The sequence below is a fragment of the Rhea americana genome, unplaced genomic scaffold (assembly GCF_003343005.1).
Source record: "Rhea americana isolate MKP2758 unplaced genomic scaffold, rheAme1 scaffold_69, whole genome shotgun sequence".
NCBI classification, from domain to species: Eukaryota; Metazoa; Chordata; class Aves; order Rheiformes; family Rheidae; genus Rhea; species Rhea americana.
The window spans coordinates 1,049,115-1,076,701 of record NW_028186856.1 but is presented as its reverse complement, the minus strand read 5'-3'; the positions used below and the strand labels follow the sequence as shown (position 1 = coordinate 1,076,701).

Genomic DNA, 27,587 nt, shown 5'->3' with positions numbered 1-27,587 from the left:
GGGGTGGGGCTACGCGGAGGTCGCGCGCTCCCGTTTCCCCGGCAACTCTCCCCGCCCCCCCCAACTCCTCGCGGCGCGCGCGTGCGCTCTCCTCAGCCTTCCCCGGGGCGGCGGCGCCACACTCCTGTGCTCCCAGGATGCTCCGCGGGCCGGCGGCGGGCGGCGGCGCGAGCGGGAGGTGAGGCGAGGCGAGGCGCCATTTTTAAATTCCTCAAACGGGTGGTGGCTGCTGACGGGGGAGCAGGTGCGGAGTGGGGCGGCCGGGCACCGCTGCGGAGAGGGAGGGCAGGCGGCCCGAGGCCTTCCCGCCTGCGGTGTGYGAGCCAGGAGGCTGCTCGGCCCTCGCTTCTGCCGCGGCCCCGCTCGCTCCTCCCTTGGGCCCRCCGTTGCTAAGTAGAGGCCTGTAAGCCCGCGAGGAGCGGTCGGCAGTCGGTCCCGCAGCGCGGTCCTCTTTCTATTATGTTCCCGGCCGGTGGTACAACCTGTTGCGGCCTCTGGGAGCTGGTAGTGGGCTGGCGACCCCCTGAGTTTGGGAACCACCCAGCACAAGCAGCAAAGTTCAGGGCTAGAAATACTATGTTCTCTGTGCATATTCTCATGTTTTCCACCAGTGGGCTTCGTTTGAGAACACTGATTGTTTTCTTCAGAATGTTCGACCCCCATATTAGTGTAGTGCCAATACTAGTATGTAGTATATATTAGCATAGTACAAGGCTTTTATATCTGTAAGTTGTAGGAAAGTCAACGGCATAAATGTCACAGTGACTTACACAAGCTCACTCTGCCTCTTGTACTCCTTATCCAAAGTAAAGTCTGTGCACATGCTGTAAGSTGCATATAATCATGCTTCTGCCTGCAGGAGCACTGTGGAATGCATGTACTAAGATGTGTCTTGCTGGACTATCTCTGTCTTTAAGCTAATATGAATGTGAAATGCTTTGTCAGTAGAAATGGAAGAAGGATGTTGGTTGTGGAGTATAGAACTATTAATGACAAGCAGCAGTCTATCATGTCTCTATGCCTGAATAAAACTTTGAATGACACTCTAGTAAGCAAAGTTTTTCATGTACATTTGAAGGACTCTTGTCATGATATAGTGAAAAAGATAACTGGTATATGATACCTGACTAACTGTTCTCAAGTACAGCTAGGAGAGGTATCAAATGTTGCTACTATGCAAAATTTTAGTTTGAACAGTACGGTATCTGGCAATATTGCAACTGCTATTGGTATGCTTTAGCTGTGTACTAAAGCAAAATTTGCATCTTATGTTAAGATACAGCCTTGTTTGTTGTTCTCTGTGTAATAAAAAAATCCTATCTCTAACGTAAGATAGAAACAGAAAGGCTGATATCATGTATCGTGTAGGGATTGGACACTGAAATAGTGCATGTCTAACTGTTGTTGARATTTGTACTTTGAACAGTACTGTGGAAGAAGTGAAAATAGTTGAAGTGAGATTGATGTGTTCTACAACATATAAATCATACAAATATTTTCCAACGTTTATGCATCTATGGATGCAAAAGCACTGAGTATTTGCTTTCACTGGATTCTCTGCTGTGATATTTGAGTAGTATCCACATTGTAGAAATTCCTGTAACAAAAAATTTCATRTTTTTGTTTGATTTTTTCCCTAATATTTGTTTTAGTTCTATTTTTTTTAAAGATGATTACTTTGGCCTATTGCGATTTGCCGATGATGATGGAGTAACAGAGTCAGGACTGCTAAAGTAATGATAGGTAAGCTATTGTGTTTCTCAAATGATGTATAATTTTGTTTTTGTTTTGATTCACTTGCTCTTCTTGGCTAGTCTGATCTCTCATGAGTGTTTTGTGTAGCCACTTATGTTGGGATTAATTTCACTTCCTCTAAAAAGAGGTATCAAAGGCTATTCAAGGCTGTGGTTTCATGAGCWTCTGGGCTCATGATGTAACAGCTCTCATATCCCGAAAGGAGAGTGTCTTGCTCCTCCTTCTGGCCGTTATTTACCTGTTTATTTTGTTCCCCTAACCCATTTCTGTTCCCTGCTTTTGCTATTCTGTAGCTTGTTTGATTTTTCCGTGAGCTAACTAGACTCACTGACCTCACATAAAAGTATTGAGTATTTTTTTGCTTGGTTATTTTTCTGTTGTCAGAACTGTCAAATCAGTTCACAGAAGGGGCTGTGGTGAATGTTACCTCTAGGAGTGTGGATAAAAAAAAAGAGGGGTGGAACCTCCCATTTCTGATAACAGTAAGCTGTTGAATTTAGTTACAGTTTCTAATTATTTCATTATCTAGTCTTACTCTGTAGGCTCTTAAGCAGGGATAGGAAAGGCTAGTGTTTGAGGAGGCACTTACATGAGGCTGTGTGCTTTGAGTTTCTCATTTTTTTCAGACAAATACTTGTATTATTTCACAAGATGTTGGCTAATTGGAGAAAAAGAAAAGTGAACGTATAAAGAGGTCTAGAATTCTGACAAAAGCAGGCAAAAAATGAATTTGGGGTGACTGATRCAAGTTTGTAATTCTGTAACATGATAAAAACTGGGCAATATAGGTGGAGAACTAATTTTAGAAAGAAGTAATTGTGATGGTTATTTAAGGTCTGATCATTGACTGTGAGCATGTGTTGTAGGCCATTAGCACAGAAGAGACTCTTAACTTGTTAGCTGTATACTTATGGTATTAAATACTACAGCTCACTAGCAGGAATTATTTTATGTTTTGAATGAAGCTAATGAATTCGATAGGGATAAAAAAATCTTTCTTTCCCTGAATCTACCAACAGCAACATAATATTTAACATACTCCCTCTCTTATTAAAAAAAAAGAAAAAGTAATGAAATCTTTGATTTTGTAGTTTGTCTCACATTTGTTACTGGGAATGCAGATCTTGAAATTTGCCACAAGATGTCTCTGTAAGCCAAAATAGCTTTATTTCCCTAACTATGCACCACTTAGGTTTTTAAAGGGTGAAACGGTTGTTTTGTGAGCTACTTTTTTTCCCTGCTTTTTCCTTTTTCTTTCTCATGAACTCTTCATGCAAATGAATACATGACAGGATATATGTCTTGCTTTACAAACAGTGGACTTTTTGATAGCAGCAAAAGTTGTCATGCGAATGTATGTTTCCCACCTGCATCAGTTTAGAACTCAGTTTAGAGTGCAGAAGGTTGCATTTCTGTTCTTCYATTTATCTTTTTCTTTTGGTTTTTATGTTCTCAGATTTTTTTTGTCTCTTTGATTTTGTATATAGTAATGCTACTTCAGAAGTAATTCTTGCTCACATAAACTATGAGAATTCAGACCCAACTTTAAATCCTGTGTTCCTAATTCTGAATTTGGTTCTGTATTTAAATTTGGTACTTGTAGTTTATAAAAGCAAAGATCTGAGACAGAGAAAATACTGTGGCTTATTTTATTTATTTTTTTTTACAGTGATCATGATAATGCTTTCTGTATGCTTAAAAATTCTTAGATATGTACTGCCTAGGTTTTCTCTGCGTGCCAGAACTTTCTGTTGTCTAACATAGTTCATGTACTTAGGATCACTGACCACTTTTCCTCGTATGGCTGTTGGCTTAAGGATTGAAAATATAACAGTCTTTAGTTTGGAAATTGCTTTTGTCCTTTGTTTCCCAACAACAAACAAATTTCAGGGATGAAGGACAGGTGCTATACTGATTAGAAGGTGCTTCGGAATTTGTTCTGTAGAGTGATCAATTCTCAAAATTGAATGCACATATAGGACAGTCACTGAGGAGAATGTTCTTTGTTTGAATTCTTCTTCCTTTTCCTCCCAGTAAATTTGGATAAAACAGAAGAAAAAAGAAGCTGCTGCTATCACTTTGCCTATTCTATTACTATAACAGTTGCTTACACTGGTAGATTTTCCTCTGACCTTTTCCTGTCTTAGCAGCTGTGGAAAAAAAAGGGGAGAGGGGAGAAACTGAAACATAAGATTTTTTTTTGATGTTACTATGTCATTTAGTGGAATGGGTACTAGCATACAATGTTTTTTATTTTCTCCTATATGAAAGATATATTTTGATCTTTCTCTTAGTTTAGAAGTTTATAGAATCAAATGCCAAGTGTTTAAGATGGTCCATGAAAGATTTTAACAGAGAGTGAAATGCTGGAAAATGTTATATATTCAACTCTATATGTGAAGAAGGTGAGGTATTTGCAGTGATGCTGGGGATTTAAATTTACTTCTGTATGAGTTTTGTTTTGTACACCACTACAAATACAGAGATCTTGGTCACCAGTCCAGTTATGCTGAAAGCTGAAATGGCAGAGTAGTCAGTTTCAAAGCTTTGTAACTTCCCTAAAATTTAGTTACAAGCCTCCTTCCTCCAGATCCTTTAGAAGAGTCACTAACARTGAGTCTAACACAGTATCTTGTTTCTGATATTGAAAAGTACTGAACAGGAATATTGTGATACTTCTGCCTTTCTCAGCATCTGGTGAGCTGCAGCTTTCTCACCAATCTCAGATTGTCATGTTTAGCAAAATTCTTTCGAGAAAGAGCACAACGAACTATCAGATAAACTTTGAAAACAAGGAGATGACCTATGTCAGTGGTGTATTTCAGAGTTGAACTTTGGACAGCCTGGCAAATACCTGCTCATGAAACCTTAACTCTTCTCTGGAGATGATTTGATAGGAATTCATCAGTGAGAATTATCTGCTATTCTTCCAGCTGAATTGATGATATACTGAGTAGAACAACTTATTACCATAGTGAAGCACACAGTGACTGTGTTTAGTACTGAAAACTGTTTCTGAGGTCTCTGGCTTCTGTTTGAACCCTTGTTAAGGGAGCATAATTATCATCATAGTTTGATTCTTGGTGTACACCAAAAGTAAAAATAACCGTTCATGTATCTGTCAGTTTGAGGAACTTGTGCTTATTTTGTTTCGTCTCAAATAATCTCTTTATTAAATTTATCCTGTCGCCCTGGAAGGGCTACCAAATTTCAGGGCAGGCAGAATGAACAGAGAAGAGTTGTCCTTTCAGTAGAAGGTTTCTAGGAAGAGTCCTGCAGAGGCAGGATTCTTCTGTGCTGAAAGCAAAAGCAGTATGTTCTAGTCTTTGAATTGTGGATATACTTCATTACTAATTAYGTGTCCTTGTGTTTGTGTCAGGTGACTTGATCTTCTGGGATGTCATCAGCAGAAAAAACTGGATAATGTTACAGATTTGTTATAAATTAATTTTTATCCTGTCTTCTCAATAATCATCGTGAATAGTCATTAAAATGAATACCTTTAGTGGCCTTCTTCCTCCCATGGTTGGAAATGGTGATACTGCTAGTTCACAAGAGTTGCAAAAACTTCTGATTGACGAAAAAATGAGATGTGAACACCATAAAGCTAATTATCAAACTCTAAAGGCAGAACATATAAGGTAGGCTGATTTAAACAGGTTTCTTCATTTTAGGTGTAAAAAGGTAAAACTAAATGTTATGTGGAAGCATGTTTTTTGTGCATGAGCTATTTCTCTACTTAAGGACAGATTTAAATCCAAATCTCCAACAGAAGAAGAAAGTACATAGACTGTGGAAGAAGGGACTGGCTGGGTAGATGAGGGGAGAGCAGTGGACATTGTGTCCCTTGACTTCAGCAAGGCTTTCGACACTGTCTCCCATAACATCCTTCTAGATAAACTCAGGAAGTGTGGGTTAGACAAGTGGACAGTGAGGTGGATTGAGAGCTGGCTGAAAGACAGAGCTCAGAGGSTCRTCATCAGTGGTGTGGAGTCTAGTTGGAGGCCTGTGGCTAGAGGTGTCCCCCAGGGCTCAGAACTGGGTCCCATCCTGGATAGCCTTCTGTGATGGGCTATCCCATCCTTATCAATGTGTATAAGTACCTGAAGGGAGGGTGTCAAGGGGATGGGGRCAAACTCTTCTCAGTGGTGCCAAGCAACAGGACAAGAGGCAACRGGCAGAAATTGAAGCACAGGAAGTTCCACCTGAACATGAGGGGGAATTTCTTCACTGTGAGAGTGACGGAGCACTGGACCAGGTTGCCCAGAGAGGTTGTGGAGTCTCCTTCTCTGGAGAGCTTCAAGRCCTGCCTGGATGCAACCCTGTCTAACAAGCTCTAGGTGACCCTGCTGAGCAGGGAGGTTGGACTAGATGATCTCCAGAGGTCCCTTCCAACCTTACTGATTCTATGATTCTGTGAGTGTTGTTCATTTTAGAAGATAAACAATTTAAAATACCCTAATACATATTAGACAACATTTCCAAAATTCTTGATGTGTTTGTAAATACAGTGTCACTTTTCAATGTGTTACAAGAGGGTGGTATTTAAATAGATACCTCTATTTTAAGAGGGAAATATAAAATAAGTTTGTACTTTGTCTTGCAGGTTACAGGAGGAATATACAAAATCACAAGATGAACTGAAACGGTTGTTAGTTGAAAAGCAAGCTGTACATGACAAATTTCAGTTTCTCCTTGCTGAATATCAAGAGGAGTTGCTGAGTAAAACACAAGAGCTGGAAGAACTGAAGATGCAGGTGAAATATGCTACTGACAGAACTTAATATTAATTTGAATGATGTAATAGGGCCATGCTTATATTTCTGTTTATCAAAAATGCATATGTTTCTCTGGAGTGACTGTGATTCTTTTTTTCTTGTTTAACTGGTCACCCATATCCTGTTGTATGCTGCATTAATAGTCAGACTCTCTGAGGAAAAGCACTCTCAGTGCATGCTTTCCTATTACAGAGAAAATCATCTGCTCTAGTGAATAGCTTAGGTGCCTAAATCTAATATCATTAGTGACTAGAGAAATAGATATCAATTTCTCTTYATGATAGCAATTCTTCTCATTTTTTTTAAAGCATTTAAGATATCTTAGATGACACTTTCTGTAATTGCTTGTTTCTTTAAAGTAGTGTAGGGCATAGTTACAATTGCCTGTAGAGAGATCTAAGGGTGACTAGATGAAGGTGTCTAGATTTAAGTGAAATGATTTTCGCTCATGAATGAMTTCTCTACAGAGAATGACTTCTCAAATCCTATAAATCTTTTGAGGTAATACATTGCTATCACTGTACAGGAATTTATTTACTTCCACAAACTTTGGATAAGACTAGTAGTAACTCTTCAGTGACTAGGTTAAAAGTAAGAATCATAAAATCATAGAATCAGTAAGGTTGGAAGGGACCTCTGGAGATCGTCTAGTCCAACCTCCCTGCTCAGCAGGGTCACCTAGAGCATGTTAGACAGGGTTGCATCCAGGCAGGCCTTGAAGCTCTCCAGAGAAGGAGACTCCACAACCTCTCTGGGCAACCTGGTCCAGTGCTCCGTCACTCTCACAGTGAAGAAATTCCCCCTCATGTTCAGGTGGAACTTCCTGTGCTTCAATTTCTGCCTGTTGCCTCTTGTCCTGTTGCTTGGCACCACTGAGAAGAGTTTGTCCCCATCCCCTTGACACCCTCCCTTCAGGTACTTATAGATATCGATAAGATCTCCCCTCAGTCTTCTCTTCCCCAGACTGAAGAGGCCCAGCTCTCGCAGCCATTCCTCATGGGGCAGATGCTCCAGCCCTCTGATCATCTTTGTAGCCCTAYGCTGGACTCTCTCCAGTAGCTCCATGTCTCTCTTGTACTGTGGAGCCCAGAACTGGACACAGGACTCGAGACGAGGCCTCCCCAGGGCTGAGGAGAGGGGCAGGATCACCTCCCTCGACCTGCTGGCAGCACTCTTCCTAATGMACCCCAGGAGACCATTGGCCTTCCTGGCCACAAGGGCACCTTGCTGGCTCATGGTCAATTTGACATCCACCAGCACTCCAAGGTCCTTCTCTGCAGCGCAGCTCTCCAGAAGGTCAGCCCCCAGCTTGTACTGATGCCTAGGGTTATTCTTCCCTAGGTGCAGGACTCTGCACTTGCCCTTGTTGAACCTCATGAGGTTCCTCTCTGCCCAGCTCTCCAGCCTGTCCAGGTCTTTCTGAATGGCAGCACAGCCCTCTGGTGTCTCAGTCACTCCTCCCAGTTTTGTATTATCAGCAAACTTGCTGAGGAGGCACTGTGTCCCCTCATCCAGGTCATGGATGAAGAAGTTGAACAGGATGGGACCCAGTTCTGAGCCCTGGGGTATGCCACTAGCCACAGGCCTCCAACTAGACTCCACACCACTGATGATGACCCTCTGAGCTCTGTCTTTCAGCCAGCTCTCAATCCACCTCACTGTCCACTTGTCTAACCCCACACTTCCTGAGCTTATCTAAGAGGATGTTATGGGAGACAGTGTCGAAAGCCTTGCTGAAGTCAAGGGACACAACGTCCACTGCTCTCCCCTCATCTACCCAGCCAGTCATTCCATCACAGAAGGCTATCAGATTGGTTAAGCAGGATTTCCCTTTGCTGAATCCGTGCTGGCTGCTCCTGATCACCTTTTCCTCCATATGTTTGGGCATGACATCCAGAATGAGCAGTTCCATCACCTTTCCAGGGACGGAGGTGAGGCTGATGGGCCTATAGTTTCCTGGGTCCTCCTTCTTGCCCTTTTTGAAGACTGGAGTGACACTGGCTTTCTTCCAGTCCTCAGGCACCTCTCCAGTTCTCCATGACTTTTCAAAGATGATGGAGAGCGGCCTGGCAACAGTATCTGCCAGCTCCCTCAGTACCCATGGGTGCATCCCATCTGGGAGCTTATTAATTTTTCATACTTATTTGCAGGTTTTTTGCCTGTTACTGGCTAAAGGTGAAGTTTTGCAATGATCCTTCTATCATCAAAAGAACTACAGGGTGTTCTCTTTCAGGGACTCTTTATCTTCCACAGAGGTTGATATTTACTCAATTACTTTGTATATTTGGCTATCACCAGCTTTCAGAACTTGAAAGACTGTGGTGATTCTGTTACTGGCTGAACAACCTAACTTGTCAGTTGCCTGCTGGACTGTGTTCTAAAGTGTTAGAAGTCTTTGTATAAATTAATATTTCTAGAAAACAAATACAGCATCTAATGAAGCATCCCCAGGTGAATAAAGGAGATCCCTAGACTCTGAATGGAGGAGAGGTGCCTCTCTGCTGTAACTAGAATAAGTCTTCAGGACTTTAGGGGGTACAGAATAGCAAAAGAAAAGTAGAATAAGGTAGAATCTGTCACAGGTTTGGATGTATGCCTTTTATTTATTTATTTATTTATTTATTTATTTATTTATTTATTTATTTTAAACTTTTCTCTCTTGGTAGGAAGTTTGCTTTTATTGACCATACCCAAGACTACTTTTACCAAAATACCATGTAGTATTGACATTAAGGCAGGAAATCTTTCCTGATCTCAATTTCATTTCAAACCAGGAAATTTGTTGATACCGCTTTGCATGTATGACCTCACACTTGCTTGTGAAAGATTGTACTGAGATAGCTTTTTTTTTTTTTTTTTTTTTTTTTTTCTTAGAGGCTAAAAATAATGTGTTTTACAAGGAACTGATCTGGTATTATTCATTTTGTCAATTGGTAAATTTGGCAATTTACCTCAACATCTTTGTTGCTTCTGTCAGTAAAATGTGACATTCTAAGTGCTTCTTTTATCTTTGCAGAATGTTCTTAGTTAGCTAATATCAAATTTTTTGCTTCTGTAACTATCGTTGAAAAATTTTTTACAAAGACATAGAGAATTGAACAGAATTCCTAAAATCATACTTGAAATATTTTATTGTTGGTTGACATATCGCAGTAAAAATAAAGGAGTATGACTGGTTACTTACAGCTTTTTGTCTTAAGGTGCTAACTCCTCAAAAATTGGAATTGTTAAGAGCACAAATACATCAGGAATTGGAATCTCCTATGAGAGAACGTTTTAAGAAGCTAGAAAATGTAAGTGATAAATATTTAAATTTGTTTCATTTAGAGTAGTGACCATCAATTTATAATTGTTCCTCACAGTAGGAATGTTAGGAAATCAAAACTGAAGTTGGCAAGAGGAGGAAACTATGACAATCCTCATCTGGTACTGGTCAGTGCTGTTACTCCAATTAGTGAAGGTTGAAACCCTAGAAAAGGGAGAAGGAGGGATTCAGTTGAAGAAGTATAACTTCTAAAATGAGAGGAATACTGAATAGACATTTGAGGAAATAAATCTCAATCCTTCTCTAATTGAGTCTATTTGTTTTATTGCCTAACATAGGAAGTGGAAAAATATAGAACAGAATATAACAAACTTCGTTATGAACATACCTTTCTGAAATCAGAATTTGAACATCAAAAGGAAGAGCATGCACGTATGTTGGAGGAGAAGAAAATAAAATACGAGACTGAGGTATGTGAAATGTTATGGTAGCTTAATGTGTATCTGATGGCAAAGTTACCTGAACCCTGTGAAAATGGTACTTGGTACTTTGATGAGTTGTCAATTTGACATAATTTCATAATGTAGTGTTTGTTTCTGTTCTCTTAATTCTCAAAACACTTTTATGACTTAGCCTAAAGCTATCTCTGCAGGTTTATTCAGTGATGTGTTGTAGTRTTATTTGTGCTGTTGTAAGTAAGAAAAGACTTTCTTTTGATAAATGACAGCYGGTAGCTTTGCTTAAGTGCTTTTTTAAAAGCACATTTGAGGTAGAATTTGAGACATTACACTAATCTGAAATTAATAGGTTATCTGAACAACTGATGTAAAGTTAGATTTTAAATTACTTACGTAGCAACTAATTCAACAGGAAGGCAGTAAAAGATATTCTTAATGCCAGACAAGGGTAAATTTTGAAATTAAGTTGGATTGTGACAGTGGTGGTCAAAAGGATGGTTAAAAATTTTGCGAATTATGTTTAAGTTATATTAACTTCTGAATAAGTCATTCATAATTTTTTTGATTCAGAATTGGACTTGCAAAAGTACAGCTAAATAAATTGCCAACTTATGTATGTTTTAAATTTATGCAAGATATAAATGAAAGTTGCATATATTATTTGCATATTTCATTTAAGCATTTGTCTCAGAGCCCATGCCAAGATGCCAGATTTGAATACATTAGTCCAAACACAAGACACAAATCAAAAGCAATCATTGCTTTCAAAATCGATCCAAAATCACAAATGCAGCACATTAAAAACAGAACAATCTTCCTTCCCAAAGCTAACCCTGGGTGCTGCTTTAAAATCTGCCTCTCTTGTGGGCTTGCTGGACTTGTGCTCATTCAGCAACTGAYTCACACAATTGCAGAGAATGGGATTACCTTGAGTTCAGGGCACAATGTGTCCTGGGTCCTCTCTCTCAGAGCCACATCTGAATATGACAAATGCTAAAGCTTTTGCAGCTTTCTTAACCTCCCACACCGTTTGGCACAGAAAGACTACAGAAACATCATAATTCTAAGTGATGGCTTGGGCATATCATGCAGTAATTCTTGCATCTCAGCATAAAAGGGATTTGGAGGGATTCTGCTACAGAATTTGGCTTTTCTCCTTAGAGGTCATTGATGGAACTTTTTTTAAAAGCACAGTGCTGCCAATCAGAGTTTAGAATATAGTTTCCAAATATCGAGAGAACTGAATCTCTTTCAGACCTTGCTTTCTCAYTCTTTCACCCCCAATCCTCACCTTATATTCAGTCCACATAACTTGTTCTGAAACATTGAGAACTGTGTATTTAGAATATGTTAATTAGTTATAATTTCAAGATTAGTTCATGCCTATTTTACTGATTTGTAACAGCAGGAGCTTTTTTATTGCTTTGTTTTGCAAATCACGTTAGCTATGCTTGAGCTACTGGCAGGTTTGAGTACTATTGTAACTGTAGAATTGTAGAATTATAATTTAGGYTGGAAGGGATCTTCATAGATCTAGTCCAACACTCTGCTCAGAAGAGGTCTAATTATATCAGGTTACTCAGAGCTATGTCCCATAAAATCTTGAATATCTCCAAGAATGGATATTCGACAATCTCTCTGGGCAACTTGTTCCAGTATTTAACCACTCACAGTTTTTTTAAAAAAGTCTTAATATCTAATTGGATGTTCCATGTTCCAACTTGTGTCTGTTTGTCKTCTTATCACTGTGAACCTCTAAGAAGTGTCTAGATTCATATTCTCTGTATCCTCTGATCAGGCAGTTGTAGAAAGCAGTAAGGTCACTCYGAGCCTTCTCTTCTCTAAGATGAACAGGCCTGATTCTTTCAGGCTGCCCTCATATGTTATGTTCTCTAACCCCTGACCATTTTGGTTGCCCTCTGCTGGACATGCTCCAATGTGTCAATATCCTTCATTTATTGGACGTAATACTCCAGATGTGGTCTTACAAGCGCTGGAAAGAGAGGGAAGATCACTTCTCTGGACCTATTGGCTATGCTTCTGCCAATGCATCCCAGGATGCAGTTGGCCTTCTTTGCTGCAAGGGCATAATGCTGATCCATGTTCAGCTTGGGATCCCCCCTGGATCCCTTTTTGTGGAGCTGCTTTCTAGACAGTCAGCCCCAGCTAGTACTGTTGTGCCAGGTTACTTTGTCTTGGTTGCATGACTTTGTACATGCTCTTATTGAACTTCAAGAGGTTCCAGCCAGCCCATTTGTCCAGACTGTCCAGATCCCTCTGAATAGCGGTTCTACTCTCCAGCATATTGACTGTTCCTGCCAATTTGATGTCATCCACAAATTTACTGAGAGTGCACTCCATCCTGTCATCCAGGTCGTTAATGAATACATCAAACAGTATTGGACCCAGTACTGATTTCTGAGGGACCCTACTATTTACAATCCATCAGCTGGACTTTGCACCACTGATCATAACTCTTTGAGCCTGGCAGTGCAGTCAAGCTTCTACCCAATTTATCATCCACTTATCCAACTCATATCTTATCAGTCTGGTAATAAAGAGACCTATGGGAAATTGTATCAAAAATCTTGCTAAAATTAAAGTATACAACATTCACTGCCCTCTCCTTGTCCACAGCACCACTCACTTCATCCTAGAAAGCAGAAAAGTGGAGTAAGTCATGATTTCCCCTCAGTAAACCCTACTTCCAATCACATTCTTGTCTTTCGTGTGTTTAGAAATGGCTTTTAGGAGGATTTGCCAGGGACTGAGGTGAAGCTGGCTAGCCTGTTAGTTACCTGGATCCTCCTTCTTGACCTTCTTGCCTTTCTTGATGATGGGTGTGGTGTCTGCCTTTTTCCAGTCATCAGGAGCCTTCCTCACCTGTCATGACTTTCACAAGGCTGTTTTCTGTTATATTTGAATGGCATCACCCAGCTCCTTCAACATCCTTGGATGTATTCCATCTGGTCCCATAGACTTGTGTATGTCCAAGTGAGTTAAATGATCGCTAACTCTTTCTTCCTTTACTGTGGGTGGTACTTCCACGGACTCCGTTAGGAGGCTCAGAGACCTGGGAGGCTTGAGGACAAGCCTCATCAGTGARAACTGAGGGAAAAAAGACAATAAGTAACAGGATTTTTGATTATCCTATTCTAAGTAAGAAAACAAATACAAATATAATTTCTTTCTTTTTTTTTTAAAAAAAATGCACATTGCTCTTCTTTCCAGAATATTTGTTACTGTCTATCAGCTAACTAATGTAGAGCTTTATATTTTCCAATTAATAACTATCAGATAACAAGGCTGGATAAAGATAAAGAAGAACTCCATAATCAGCTGCTTAGTGTTGATCCCACAAGGGACAGTAAACGTGTGGAGGTACTCTCCAGAGAAAAGGCACAACTACATCAGAAATTAAAAGGCTTAGAAGCAGAAGTAGCAGAACTAAGAGCAGARAGAGACAACTGTGGTGTACAGGCAGAAAATGTTCAAAGAGTACAAGTACGACAATTAGCTGAGATGCAGACTCTGGCAAGATCTCTAGAGGTAAGATTGTTTTTTTGTTTGTTCTTTCTTTTGTCTCCTTGTAGAGTGTAGTGAAAGTAACACTTGGCCTGATGAAGCTATTGCTGAAACACTGGTAATTTTGCCATTGATTCTACAAGAGAAGACAAAATCGCAGATTTTGCAATTTCAGGTTTAAATACAAATTTTAACTATTTTAGGTGTCATGAACTGCCAAAATCAACCCTTTGATACTTTAGTAAATCTCAAGGTCTTGAGCCTGTAATATTAGCAATAGTTACATTTTATTTTCTCTCCATAAAGTTCATTCTTCAGTTAGTATAACTACATAGGTCAACATATGACAACTTATGAGCACTGCTTACTGCATACCTGTGTTTAGATCCTAGCAGTTTATTGATACAAATGCTTGCTGCTTCCTAAGCAAGTCTAATTACCTCTGCCTCTTAAACTGAGGATGTGTGTGATTCTGTGCAGGCAGTGTTAGAAAAAACAGTTGTTASTTTAGAGTAAAATAATTTCTTGTATTGGAACATACTGTCCAGCAAAGATTAATATTTTGCTATATATATGATGTTAGTAATGTCTGGAAGGGCAAATCAGTTGAACCATACAGATGAATACTCTGTTTCAAAAAATCTTACAAATACCTTCTTTATTCAAGGCAGAAAAGAAGTCAGCTGAACAACAGATTGATCGCGTTGAGAAAGAACTCCAAATAAGTCACGAGCAAAACATTCATTTAACCAGTAAACTTCACAAATCTGAACGAGAAGTTAATTCCTTAGCTGCTAAAGTAGGTGCTTTTTTGATACGCTTTTTTTTCTGTCTGTATTTTATATTAAGAATAAATTAACAATTTTTTGTGCTGTGAATTGAAGTAGACTTTTTTTTTTTCCTAATTTCAGTTGGTAGATCCAGAATATGTGATTTTACAGGAAAAATATCATCTCTAAAAGTATTTCTAGAGATTGAGATTATATCCTCTTAATTTCATTTTCTGGATTTTTTTTTCYTAAACAGAAAAGTGCTTGAAGAGATGTACTTACATTCATGTTTTTATTACTCATGAAGATAGTCTTATTTGATGGAAACAACCTTTAATCTTTCAAAGAGTGCAATGGAACTTGAAAAAAATATATGTATATATTTATTCAAGATATGGCTTCTGGAGTAAAAAATATATTCTGAATGTGCTGCATTAMCTACAGGAAGCAATATGCATTAGAATCACCTGCTGAGATTTAGATTCTATTAGAAGCAGGATAGTTGTATTAGTGTAGCATCCTACTTGGGCTAATGCCAGTGTAGTTGTTGGAAGTGTTTCTGTACAGCACTGATAGCAAGTTTAATCCTCTGTGTTTTCTCACTCTTCTGGAGTGGTTTTAGGTATTTCTGAACTGACCATAAAATCAGTAATTTTGGTCCTGTATACCTGATTGAATGCAGGACTGTTTTAACCTCTAGACTGACTTAAAGCTATCCTGCATTTCTGAATATACTTTCCACAATAACTCTGACATGCAGTTTGTATGGGTGTGACAATAATATATTGGCAGAATATGCCTCAGAAAAGATATATTATAAGAAATGTACTGTAATTTCTTCCATAGTTCATCCTTAACAGTTTTAGAAGTCATTCAAAACAAGCTTTACAGTACTCAGATCTAGTAATTTATAAGTGTGGAGTATTTCATTTTTTTTTCCTGAATCCAAGGAAGTTCTAGCTTACCATGAGAATAGRATGTAACTTACCAATATTATAAACCTGTTTAGTCTAACATGCTTGTCTAGCATGAAAAATAAATGGAAGGTAGATTCATGGATAAGAAAATAATCCCTATGTATGTTAATTTTATTTTTTTTTTTGTTGTTAAGCCTTTTTTATCAGAAACCTTTCAGAATATATATTATAGGTGGTCACAGCTTTGACATTGTATTAACTGCTGTTCTATGCTTGCCTCCAGAAGTAGGAGAAAATTAAAATACTCAGTGATGTTTCTTGAAGGAGAGAGGAGTAGAAACTCATTACTATGTACCATTTCCCTCCCCACTTTTTCTGCACCAGCTCAGTCTTACTCCTGAGCACAAGTGTACACATTTATCTTCTGGATTTTGTGCCTTAAAAAAGACACTTCAAATTTTGCAGGTGGCCCTGGAATGTTCTCAACTTCATATTTAAGCAACCAAATCCACAGTGTAGTTGCTTAATAATCTACTGTGTCATTCTTAACCTTTTGCCACTTGTATATGCTAGCAGGTTGTAATTACATTTGTCACTGCGAATGGATTTTCATTATAAGTGCTTTCCTCTAGGTATTTAATTCTCATTGACCGTGTAATTACTGTGTAGAAATGCCTAAACTATAGAAAGTTTCCATGCAAGCAGTAATTGTCTTTGATGATTTGATGTTCTTAAAACTGCTGCTTTTATGAGGCAATGCATATCACAGTTGTAGAGAAGAATTTGATTTAAAATGCACTTTAAAACTATGATGACCTGTATATTGGGATAGTAGTGTAGCACACCAGGATGTTGAGAGGGCTATACATATTAACAAATGGAAATGACTTAGAGAAATACTGAGGCCTGGTTTTGCATATCGCTGTTTTATTTCACTTTAGGGAGATTACATCTAACTTTATTCTAGCCTGATTCTAGCTTGATTCTGTAAAATGTGTAGTATTTGCTCAAAAAACAAGTTTTCATAGGCAATCCTGTGCGTTTGTGCATGTATTACCAAGGCTTTTTAAAAGAATAATCTTTTCAATCTGTAACTTGTTATCACTGGCTGCCTAAGTATGGAGTACCTGTTCATTGTCAGACAGCCTGCTTCCTGGAACGTGTATTGTCTTTGATTGCTTTTATTTTTTTTTAAATCAGGGAATATAGAAAACTTACATTTTAAGATGATCAGCAATTCATTTATGAATTGTCTGTGTCTGACTTGGGGAATTAATGAAAACTTTTAGTAGCACTGAATATGATTTGGGGAATCAGATCATGTCAATAAGCTTTAGTGGTATAGATGTACAATGGTACAGGTGTACAGATGTATAATCATTAAAATGACCTACAGGAGTGGGTATTCTGGAATGATTTTCAGGAAAGCAGTGGATGAAAAAAAAAWTTAAATGTATATTTAGAATAAGCATATTCTATCATTATTTAGCAGTTTTTCCTGTTAGCAAAGTAACACATGAAAAGCAAACAGTAAAGCTGCTAATATATATTTTTATTTTCAGTTGATTTGGTTTTATTTTCTAATTCATAGGTAGAAGAACTTAAACATTCACATAAATTAGAAGTAACAAATGTCAAACTGGAGGCAGCAAGAACAAAGAGTGAGGTAGAAAGAGAGCGAAACAGAATTCAAAGCGAAATGGATGGTAAAACGTGCAATTAATTTTTAATGGTTTCTTTTATAACTTTCAGTTAGAACAATAYTACAATTATTTTGCCTCTAAATGTCCCCCAGCAATCTTAACTTCTTCAAGTTCAGATGATCTGAAAATTCAGTTTGCTATATAATTATTGTATCATTTGATTTACTAGGAAAAGAAGAACAATTACAGAACAATTTGCAGTTATGTAAATTAGTGAATTTGTGATACAATTTGTACATAATCTGTTTCAGATCATGTACTTTACAGGTTAATTTAAGAAAAAATATTGCCAAATTTTTCAGTCTTTCACTTTACTTGAAACCTTAACTTATCTAGGACTTCAGTRGTTATTTTGTGCTCTGATTTTGCATCCATGGAACTGACAACGATCAAGCAAACTGCTCATCTGAAACAAAATATAGATTCTAGTTCATTCTTTGAAGAAAATAGGCAATGGTGTAGGCTACCTAATTCAAAGCTGAGCCTGTAGGCAACCTGAAATAACTTTCCAGAGTTAAACTAGTACTAGTATTCTACTACTGGTTATATGCTGATGATCTAAATGAATACACAGCTTTTAAGTGGACCATCCTCAATGTGTGAGTCTGTGCCATATTCCCAAAATGGTGCTGTCATCTTCCAGGAGCAGTTGCTTTTGTTCACTTATTGAACATTTAGTTCCCTGAGAGCATCTAAAAAATGTCGATTTCTGTATCGAAAAAGTGTGTTCTGTACATACTTTCGTAATACCTTGCAAACTAAAAATGTTGGGGCATATAAAATACAAAACTAAATGCAAACAAGATTTATTTTAAATTTCACAAAATCATCTACCTTTAAGCTAACTTAAAGTTGCAGTGGAATCCAATTTTTATCACTGAATTAGCTAAATAACTAGCAGTCATTGCTATAGAGTGTTGTTCTATTTGCTAGTGAGCATAGAAGCCATGGTTACGTTTTTTTTCATTTGCRTCTTTAGTTACCACATATAGAGTCACAACTTTCAGAATTGCTTCATTTGGTAATATTTCTCAGTTTTCTCTAGTTTGTYGAGCTGTTTTTTGAGTTTTTTATTTTTAATGGTAATACAATCCCTCAAATTCGTAACTGATGTTATGTGTAAATGTTATTGATGTTCTCTCCATTTTCATTGCATCTGAGTGGATGAAAAYAGGAGATTTGCTGTAGGCCAGTTACTGCAGTTTCATTAGTCAACTGGTTATTCGTTTCCACAAACTTCTTCTCATCTTCTGTGAAAATAACACATTTTCTGCCTTAACCTTTTCATAGCTATGGTAGAACATTTTTATTCAGAGGCATAACTGCTTAGCAGAAATTGTTTTGGACCTTAAATCTAAATAACACCAACTGTTTATTTGCATTTTTAAAAATAATAAGCCTGTGTAGACAGAGATTCCAGTGTAATAGTTGCTTTTCAAAAGTTTTCTGACATGTTGCTGTTACACAAAAATAAGGCCTAGTCTATTTTGGTTTTTTTCCCTCCTCACATGTTGGAATATGAATTGTGAATTTCAGCTCCCTTTTATTAGTGTATAATGTTATTTAATTTTGGGTTCCATCATGTTGATATCAATAATGATATTTTAACTTTTTTAACATATAATGCAGGATTGTTGTCAGACAATGAAATTCTTAAAGCAGCTGTTGAACGTCATAAGGTGCTTTTAGTTGAAAAGGATCGGGAGCTAATTCGTAAAGTGCAAGCTGCCAAAGAGGAAGTTTTTGAAAAAATTGCAGCATTACAGGATGAAAAGTATGTTTGTTGATTTATTGCTCAACTTCTAAAAGGGCTGGGGGAGACTGTTTTGAGTAATTTATTTAAGTATTCTTAGCAACTAAACTCTTTTGTTGGCACTTGTCTTTGTCCTGGTTCTTGTGTAAAAATTGAATGCTATCTCAGACTAGAACTTGAGAACAGGTTAGCTGATCTAGAGAAGATGAAAGCCGAACAAGATACTTGGAGGCAATCTGAAAAGGATCAGTATGAAGAGAAACTACGTGTTGCACAGATGGCAGAAGAATCTAGCAAAAAAGAACTTCAGCGATTGCGGTAGTGTGGCTTTTCTAACCTTGATACAAATTTCACAAAGGTTTTTCTCCTAATTTCTTTACAGTAGTCAGTATAGAGGATTATTATTTATAGGTACATAAATGTTCATTATAGTAAATGAAACAAAATCATCTTCTGTAAAGAAAAAAATAKGCCATTTTTAAAAGTAATAAATTTTAGAAGTTTGGAAGAAAACTTTCTGCTTTTAATAAACATTTTAAAGAAATAACTGTATCATAAAGTTGACTCCATATTGGCTGCTGGCATAGCCCATTTCTCTTCCCACAGTGGACTAACATCAGCAATTGGTAAACCAAAACTGTAATATGAGATCTCTTTGAGTGGGTTATTATAGTACTCAGTGAAGTTGTTTTGCTCTTTTCATCATACTGMCCTTCATACAAATGGTATACTGAAAATCATATTCCAAAAGCAAACAAATCAGTGTATTTCTTACTCCTATATAAATTCTAGCTATCAATAAAAACAGGCCTTTAAATCATTATTTAGTAAATTGAAAGACTGATAAATATTTATGCAATATATTCTATTGTCAGACTAAATTGTCTGAATTTCTAACAGCTATATTTCAATTAGATAAAAGTAAGGATGTTGTATACAATTTTAGATTAAAAATTCAACAGCAAGCTATTCAGACAGAGGAGTTGGAAGAGAAGAAAACTGAAGCTGCTGATCTAAAACAGGTAGGGGTTTATTGCATTGTAATGTTTTACAGAGAAATTCCATCTTTCTTGCAGTTCCCAAATCCAATGTTTGAAGATTAGATTGAATTTTTAAGACTTTTCTTCCTGAGGGACAGTATGTATACAACAGATAAGTATTAAGAAATCACATATGCTTTCTAGACCTGTGTAAATGGACTACAGCTTTTGCTCCGTGCATTTTGTGGATACCAAGGATTTCAAAGCTGAATGTTTATAGACTGGCATATTGAACACGGTTATGCACTATTTAACTGGAGATTCAGTTGCCATGGAGATTTATAAATTGTTTCTAGGTAATGCTTTGCATTTAGACTGAACCTCTCCTCTGAGCTTCAAGTGCTTAGCAGTTGTTTCATAAAAGAATAAACTAGTCTAAAGAGGTATATTTCCATTGCAAAGTAAATTGATGGCTGTGTTGGAAATAAAATCTTATTTTCTTAACTCCTGCTTGCCTATACTGTTACTTAGTAGGTAAGAATGTAGCTGTACATCAAAGAAGTCTGCAACACAAGCTGTATGCACTTGAAATTCAAGGCAATATACTTTTTCTCCAGAAATTAGGAGATGGGGCATCTGTGAGTGTATGTGTGCAGGGGGAAAAATGAAAGGAAAACAGTTGTCATCTCTGTGTGCTGACCATGGAATGTGTACTTATAAGACACTTCATGGTTATTTGCTCTTCCAGACCAACTGGTTCAACCACCAAGCTGTCCAACATCTAGAATCAGCGTTGTGCATTATGAGAGAGAAGAGTCTATGTAGCTCCAAAGCTCATCTGCTCTATCTGGTGTGGTGATCTAGTGCTGTACAGCTCTGGGACATCATGTAGGAAGCCTTAGGTCCTAGGGAACACATCAGAGGCTAATGACTTATGCCTCCCTTTCTCATTTTAACCGCAATAGAAAATTTTTCCTTGTCTAGTGATTTACTCTAAAGCTTCTGGAGAAGCTGTTGAGTAAGGAAAAAGGGATCAAGTAACAAAGGCTTATCAAAACCTAATTTCCCAGAATTAATTGTTAATTATTCATGTATCTTCTCAAATGAAAACTTACATTTCTTTGTAGCAAATTCATGACTTGCAGCTCCAAGTTGCCGCACTTTCTCAATCAGAAAATGATTTGCTGGATTCCAAGCAAAAGCTGAAAGAAATGATAGAAAGATTAAAACAAGAATATCAAAATGCAAGAAGTCAAGCAGAAAAGGCTCAACTGGAAACAGAGAAGTAAATTTTTTCTTTCTTTTTTTTTTTGTCTTCACTTTTTTCTTTTTGTATTACTGAATTGCTTTCATGTAGATTACTAACTGTGGACTGTAGATTCTGAATAAGGTCTGAAATGAGACATGAACAGGAAATATAGAGCAATTGTAGAGAATGGTTATACCTTCTGGTATGTGGCATATATAAAAACTTTACTAGTGGTAACTTCAAAAATAGGAGGGTTTTTTTGTTCTTGTCTGTTGCAAATAATTGTTGACTAATGAAATACGCCATGTCTATAAAATGAGATCCTGCTTCTATTGAAGTGAATGCCAAACTTCTATTAGTTTAAATGRATCCAGAGTTTGACACACAGTTCTTGTAAGAGTGCACACAGTTCTTGTGTGTTTCATGTAAAGGGGAAAAATTAAAAAGAAAGGTAGAAATAAAGGGAAAAAAAGTTTAAACATTGAATTATGCTTTAAAAAGGTTTTGGGAACTGAGTCTGTGTATATACTGTTTTTTTTACCTTCATCAGATCCTTTTAGTTGATATGAGGGAAATAAAAGCTTTTGGGAGCATCTTCAAGTTGCCCCCATTAAGTGAAAAATCTAATCAATTTAATGATGAATGATTTTTTTCAGTCTTTCCATAACTGTATGAGCTCTACCATATACAATCAAAATATGGTAACAAACACTGAAGAAAACCAAATATTGTTCAGGACTAGTACAGTAATGATTGCTTTTGTGGAATTTAAAGATTCATTTGTCAGTTTGGTTTGAAGTGACTGTTCAATATTTCATAGCAAAATAACCCAATATTTCATAGCAAAATAACCAAATACATGTTTAAGTTTTACTGGATTGTTGTGTATAATAGATTTTTAAGAAAGTCGTTGTCCCAGATCAAATAGAAAACTTCCAAGAGATGTAATATGACATTTTTGTTTTAACTTTGCKTTTGCTACAAAGTGCTACTGCTGTGATAAAGCTGGTTGCACTGACATCATTAGTCTGAGTATTGCTTTTCAGTTTAATAATTGAGTAGATTATTGCATTTGGACCACACAGAAAGTTCAGCTGGTAGTAGTATGTTAAATACATTGGATATTTACTGTAGAAAGAGGTATTAATATTCTGAGTGAGATAATCACTGTCACAGACCTTTTAAAATAGTGTAAATGGGCTATAGGCTCTTTCGCCAGAGAGGAACAGGTTTTCTTGGGGAAACTAGTGGAAGGAACTTGGCAATCTTCTAAGATCATTTTATAAATATGTAGATAATGGGAGATGCATCAAGACTGATGCTGCAGAAATAGAGAATTTTTGCAGCCTACAGGTAAGTGCTCCTGGTCTGCCCTACTCTTACACTGGGAGCCTTGGCACCTGTCTCAGTTCYTTTTCTGACTCTGTGAGGAGCACCCAACTTTCCTGCTCAGTTCAGTATTGGTACAAGTTTGAACTCCAAGGGTTAAGCCTCACCAAAGCTTAGGTTGACTCAAAGAGGAAGTGAAATAAGGACCAAAAGATAAGAAAGATAAACAGCTTAAGATAAGTTAAAATAATGCTATCTGGGCTGTGAGTAGGCAAAGCAACTGCCTGCTTGGGTGTGTCTGGCTTAGGCTTGGAAACAAAATTCTGAAATGAGGAAAGGGTTAAAGATAAACTAAGAGACTGCTATAGATGAGAGATAGCCCAGGTAGGCACTTGTTAAGCGTTTCAGGAACAGTATTAGGTCTCTGTTGGGACATTTTTAACTCCTGTGTCAATTGAATTTCTTCTGATGTCAAGCAGTGCTTTTGGATAAAATTCCTGCATAATAATAGTTATTTACAGTTAACAGCAAAGTACAAACCCCACTGGATCTACTAGAAAAGTTGTGATGGGTACCAAGTGGGCCAGGATTCTGGTTCTGATTTGAGAGCAGATGACTTGTAATAGTGCAGAGAGGGTTAAAGGGTGTTTGGTGAGAAACTTATGGAGATGTATTTAGAGTCCCTGCAGGGGAACTGCATTAGCCCAAGACTGGAGTAGTATGGATGCACTGACACCAATCTCCAGACTGGATTTAAAAACTACACAGAATCTTGTAATATKATTTTTATGTGGGATTATACTTAAAGATGTAGTTGGCCCTTCGTTACCCAGATGCAACACAGGTAGCCCAGACAAACAGGACTGAAAAGAGAAACTGGGTCCTTTGCAAGTTACATGGCAAAGAATACAGCCTAATTTTAAGATGTTTTAACTGCACAAAGTTCCAAAGAAATGCCGTGTGTTACTTTTGGTTTGCATTCAGTTGGTATGTTGGTGAGGAACTGTATCAGCGGGAGCTTCCTATTGTGTTGGTGTTTATTCTGGTCAGGGTCATATATTAGTGAGGTTTGTACTTCTCTAATTCAAGGGAGTAATAGCCCACTTACGGCAGCAATTTTGTGTCTTATTTTCCAAACAGAGAAGATAGCTGTCAGCTTTTCTGACAACTGATGTTTGGCATAAGCTTTAGTTGTCTACTCTTGTGTTCCAGTGTAATTAATTGATATGAATTTAGAACTTTTCTCAGGACTGTGTGGCAACATGCCAACCTAAGAAGCAGTCTACAATTAGCCAGCTATTGGAATCGGTTTTCAAAATTTGCCACTCATAGTTGAACAAAACCAATGATGATGTTAATACAAACATTCAAATTTGGTGGATCTTGAGCACAATCAAATTTAAATCAGATGCTTCAAATATGTAAGCCAGAAGTTGTAAAAAGAAACATCTATTTCTGTAGCTCTAAGAAAATAATCCAAAGCACTGTTTTGTCTATATAACTTCTTAATCTCTTTACTTGACTTTTCTAAGGACTTTAGAATACAAACGTATCGAATGGCTGGAAGAGAAGCATGAACTTACTCAGCGTATCACAGAAAGAGAAGAGAAATATAACCAAGTGAAGAACAAGCTATGTCGAGCTGCTGTTGCTCAAAAAAAGGCATGTTGACTCTTCCTTTATGAATGAGGCAACTTACAAAAAGCTTAGCTTTATTTTGGGCAGCTAGAATTGTTTTAAGGGTTTATTTGCAATCTATTATAGATRATAAAATAATCAGGTTCTTCAAGATTAGCATTGAAATAGGTTGAAGTGACATGTAAAAGACCAACAACTTTGTTGAAATGTCATCAAAGATTTTGTGAGTTTTCTTGTGCATATATAGTTAACTTTAAGAGGTGGACTCTTCCTTACTTAGGATGATGTTTTGGATACCAGCTGGTCTCATTTTTCTTGATTTTGTGTGCCCCATCTATTTTGTGTCGCAGTATGGTACCCTTCATGGAATATTAAAATTTTATGTCTTCTCCTAAGCTTGCTTTTTAGGAAATAGCTTGAAAGGAAAAGCTGGTTAATKTTTTATAAAAGCCCGAGATTAATGGGCGGTTTCATACATTGGGCATATACAGGTTATGAAAAGAAAGACTAGCTTTTAAGGTTGTTCAGAGTTCAGGTTAACATGAGCAAAAAAGAGTCACAGAAGAAAGTATGCATTTTTTGTGAAGTGCTTGTATATAGGTGTGGTCATTTTAAAAATGTCATTGTCATTCTAAAATACAGTTAGTTTTCCAATGAATGACTTACAGATGTGCATCTTTCAGTCACAGTTCTGGATCATTTCTCATCACTTTTGTTTCCCCTCCTGGGTTTCAGAACCTTCAAACAGTACAGTGCCTCTTCTTAAAAAAGGAAAATCCTAAAAAATGTCACAGCTTGAAACCATGTGCAATATAGATTTAACTTTTACAGGATCTAGTGTATTAGGTATGACTTGGCTTAATTTGAAATGTCTTGTTTGACAGAGAAAGACTCTCAATGATAATAAACACAGGAGGATGCAAGAGAAACTAGAACTTTTGGAAGCCAAGATAGAAGAACTAGAAAAAGAAAATCAGGTGTTAAATAGGTAATAAACTTTGCTTTTTCTTAGCTTATATATCCTTTGAAGGACAATATACATCCAAGATAAGACTTACAGATAAGTATTTTATAAGGTACCTGCCACTTTGTTTGGTAACTGAGGTCCAATTTATTGGCGTTTTCAGTATCAGGTTTCTTCTTTGAAGGGAGTCTATTTATGATGGCTGTGTTTTTGTGGTCAGCTAAGAATTCATAAAACAACTGCAGGGTTTTCTCTTTTCAGGGAGAATTGGAGAAAGAATATCTGAAGACAGAATAATATAGGTGCAAGACTCCCTTCAAAAGAAGGAAGATAGGTTAAAAAAAAGAGTGCCACAGAGAAGCAGTGTTAGAGTTGGAAGTACAGTATCATAGAATGGTACGGTTGGAAGGGACCTCTGGAGATCATCTAGTCCAACTCTCAGGATAGCCTGTACAGGGATTGAACCCATGACCTTGGCATTAGTAGCACCACGCTCTAACTAACTGAGCTAAACCTGCCCCCTGAAATAAATAGAAGATAGAAAAGAAGACGACTTCAGAATTGCAAGTCAAACAGGCTAACATCCTCTTTGAAAGACAAGCTCCTGATTTTTTTTCTCTCCATTGAAGAATCTATGGAGGGCTTAATTCAAATAGTTAATACAGCATGGCTCACTACTGCTCACGCTATTAAAATCTTATTTTATTCCCTCTACTGAATAAATTCTAATCCATAATGCAGCAGTTAACTTAAGGTGAAGAGGGACTTTTAGACAGACATTTAGGCAGAAGCATATAAAGAGATCTTGAACCTTCAATTCTTTCTGGTATGTTGTTTTTCTTAAGCATAGTAAACATCAGAGCACTCATGGAGAGGTATACTTATGTGTTGGCGTACTAAATATTTTGAGCATTAASAAATCTCTTATTTTATAGGCAGAATGTTTCCTATGAAGAATATACACGCCTCCAGAAGAGACTAAAGGACTTGCAACGTAGACACAATGAATTCCGGAGTTTAATTCTGAATCCTAACATACCATCTCTCAATCCTGTCAGTATAATGTCATCGTCTGCCTTACCTCCTGGGCCTGAAGTGTCCTTTCCCCTTCTTCAGGTGTGATGTATTACAATAAGTGAAATTAATACAACAAAAGAGGGTATTGAAACAGTAGTAGGCCTTAGTTTTAAGGAAGGAAGATTTGATCTTTGAATAGAGGAAGTAAACTGAGGAATGCTTCCAGTGCTGTTCCCTTCCTCACTATATAAAAACATTCTTGAAAAATAATGATACAGTGCTTCAGAACATAGCAAACAGGCGGTTTTAACTCTCTTCTCAATACTTTACCATTTTCTTGAGGGGCTTTGAATGGCTTCTTCTGGACAAGGAAATATCATTGTGTTATTTTCAGACTATGTTTTCACTTCTGAGAGAGAAAATCTCTTAAATTAGGTTGACTAGCATGAAAAATGCCTGTGTGCATTTTTCTTGCTGATGCTATTTGTGATGACGGTCAGAACAACAACCACAGAAATGCTGAAAAAGAATGGAAAAGGGTATTTTGAACTTCACAACTTCACATTTTATTTTAAAATCATTACCAAAAAATGGAAATTATTTTGGTCCCTTGTAAGTGTTGCAAAATGTAACAGAAACACTTTTCTTAATTTCAAGGAGGAGCAGCATCAAAGGGAGCTTTCCCTGCTTCGCAAGCGGCTGGAAGAACTAGAAACCACACAAAGAAAACAGCTGCAAGAGCTTGGACCATCAAGAGAGCGAGTAATGGTGGGAGTGTACAAGGACTTAGCTAGAACCAAGAGAGCTGAAGAAGATGATGCACAAAGTGAGGACTCTAAATAAAATGTGCAAACTCTACATACTGTTAGTTTTCAATAGCTTATCTTTTATACATGCTTTTTAAAAATATTTTGCCAAAAACATGCTTGTATGTGCCTGAAAAGTGTAAAACATATCCTGCATCATTTTGTATGTATTTTTGACAGTAGTAAATTATCAAATATAATGATTCAAAACAAAGCATTCTAAGAGTAACTCATTTTAAAATATCTTTTTATATAAGTGATATAAAGTCATCTGGAAATCAAAACATATGGAATAATCTTGTTGCACAAAACTTTTAAAAATGTCTCTCAAGGTTTGGGTTTTGCTGATATTTAAAACATTAATTAAAGTCAGCTTCTTTGGAAAAATCTTTTACAATATCTTTGACAATATCCTCTTCCCCCTTCAATATAGAAGTTATTGTAACAATGTGGAGTTTTGCTGGGTTGCCTTATCAGATTTGGATTTTTATTCTTRAAGTTCTCATGCACATAGATGAGATGAAGTGTAATGGAAAAAGTGATGAAATTTTGATTTTCTATTCTTGACAATSTGCCTCTGGTCATTTTACAAATCTTTTATAACAGGAAGAAGCAATAATCAGGTTCTTAAAACAATGTAGTAGAGATGAAGTATAACAAATTGCCTTCACATTAGGTAA

At 37.2% G+C, this 27,587-nt stretch overlaps 1 protein-coding gene across 3 annotated transcripts; it reads left to right on the top strand.

Annotated features, from left to right (window-relative positions):
* Positions 1 to 98: 98 nt before the first annotated feature.
* On the top strand, positions 99 to 27,587 carry CEP83 (centrosomal protein 83). Of its 3 annotated transcripts, none has more exons than XM_085321236.1 (17): positions 99 to 178; positions 1,670 to 1,743; positions 5,135 to 5,396; positions 6,362 to 6,512; positions 9,734 to 9,826; positions 10,137 to 10,268; positions 13,554 to 13,805; positions 14,449 to 14,584; positions 17,064 to 17,174; positions 18,801 to 18,945; positions 19,093 to 19,242; positions 19,871 to 19,946; positions 21,032 to 21,189; positions 24,015 to 24,144; positions 25,005 to 25,108; positions 26,020 to 26,200; positions 26,759 to 27,587. In XM_085321236.1, exons 3-17 carry the CDS (start codon positions 5,248 to 5,250, stop codon positions 26,942 to 26,944), a joined length of 2,154 nt encoding a protein of 717 aa, XP_085177362.1. In that variant the 5' UTR covers positions 99 to 178; positions 1,670 to 1,743; positions 5,135 to 5,247; the 3' UTR covers positions 26,945 to 27,587. The 3 variants fall into 3 exon arrangements, with proteins under 3 accessions (XP_085177362.1, XP_085177360.1, XP_085177361.1); XM_085321234.1 differs by having other exon boundaries at positions 1,653 to 1,743; XM_085321235.1 differs by lacking the exon at positions 99 to 178 and adding an exon at positions 197 to 244 and having other exon boundaries at positions 1,653 to 1,743.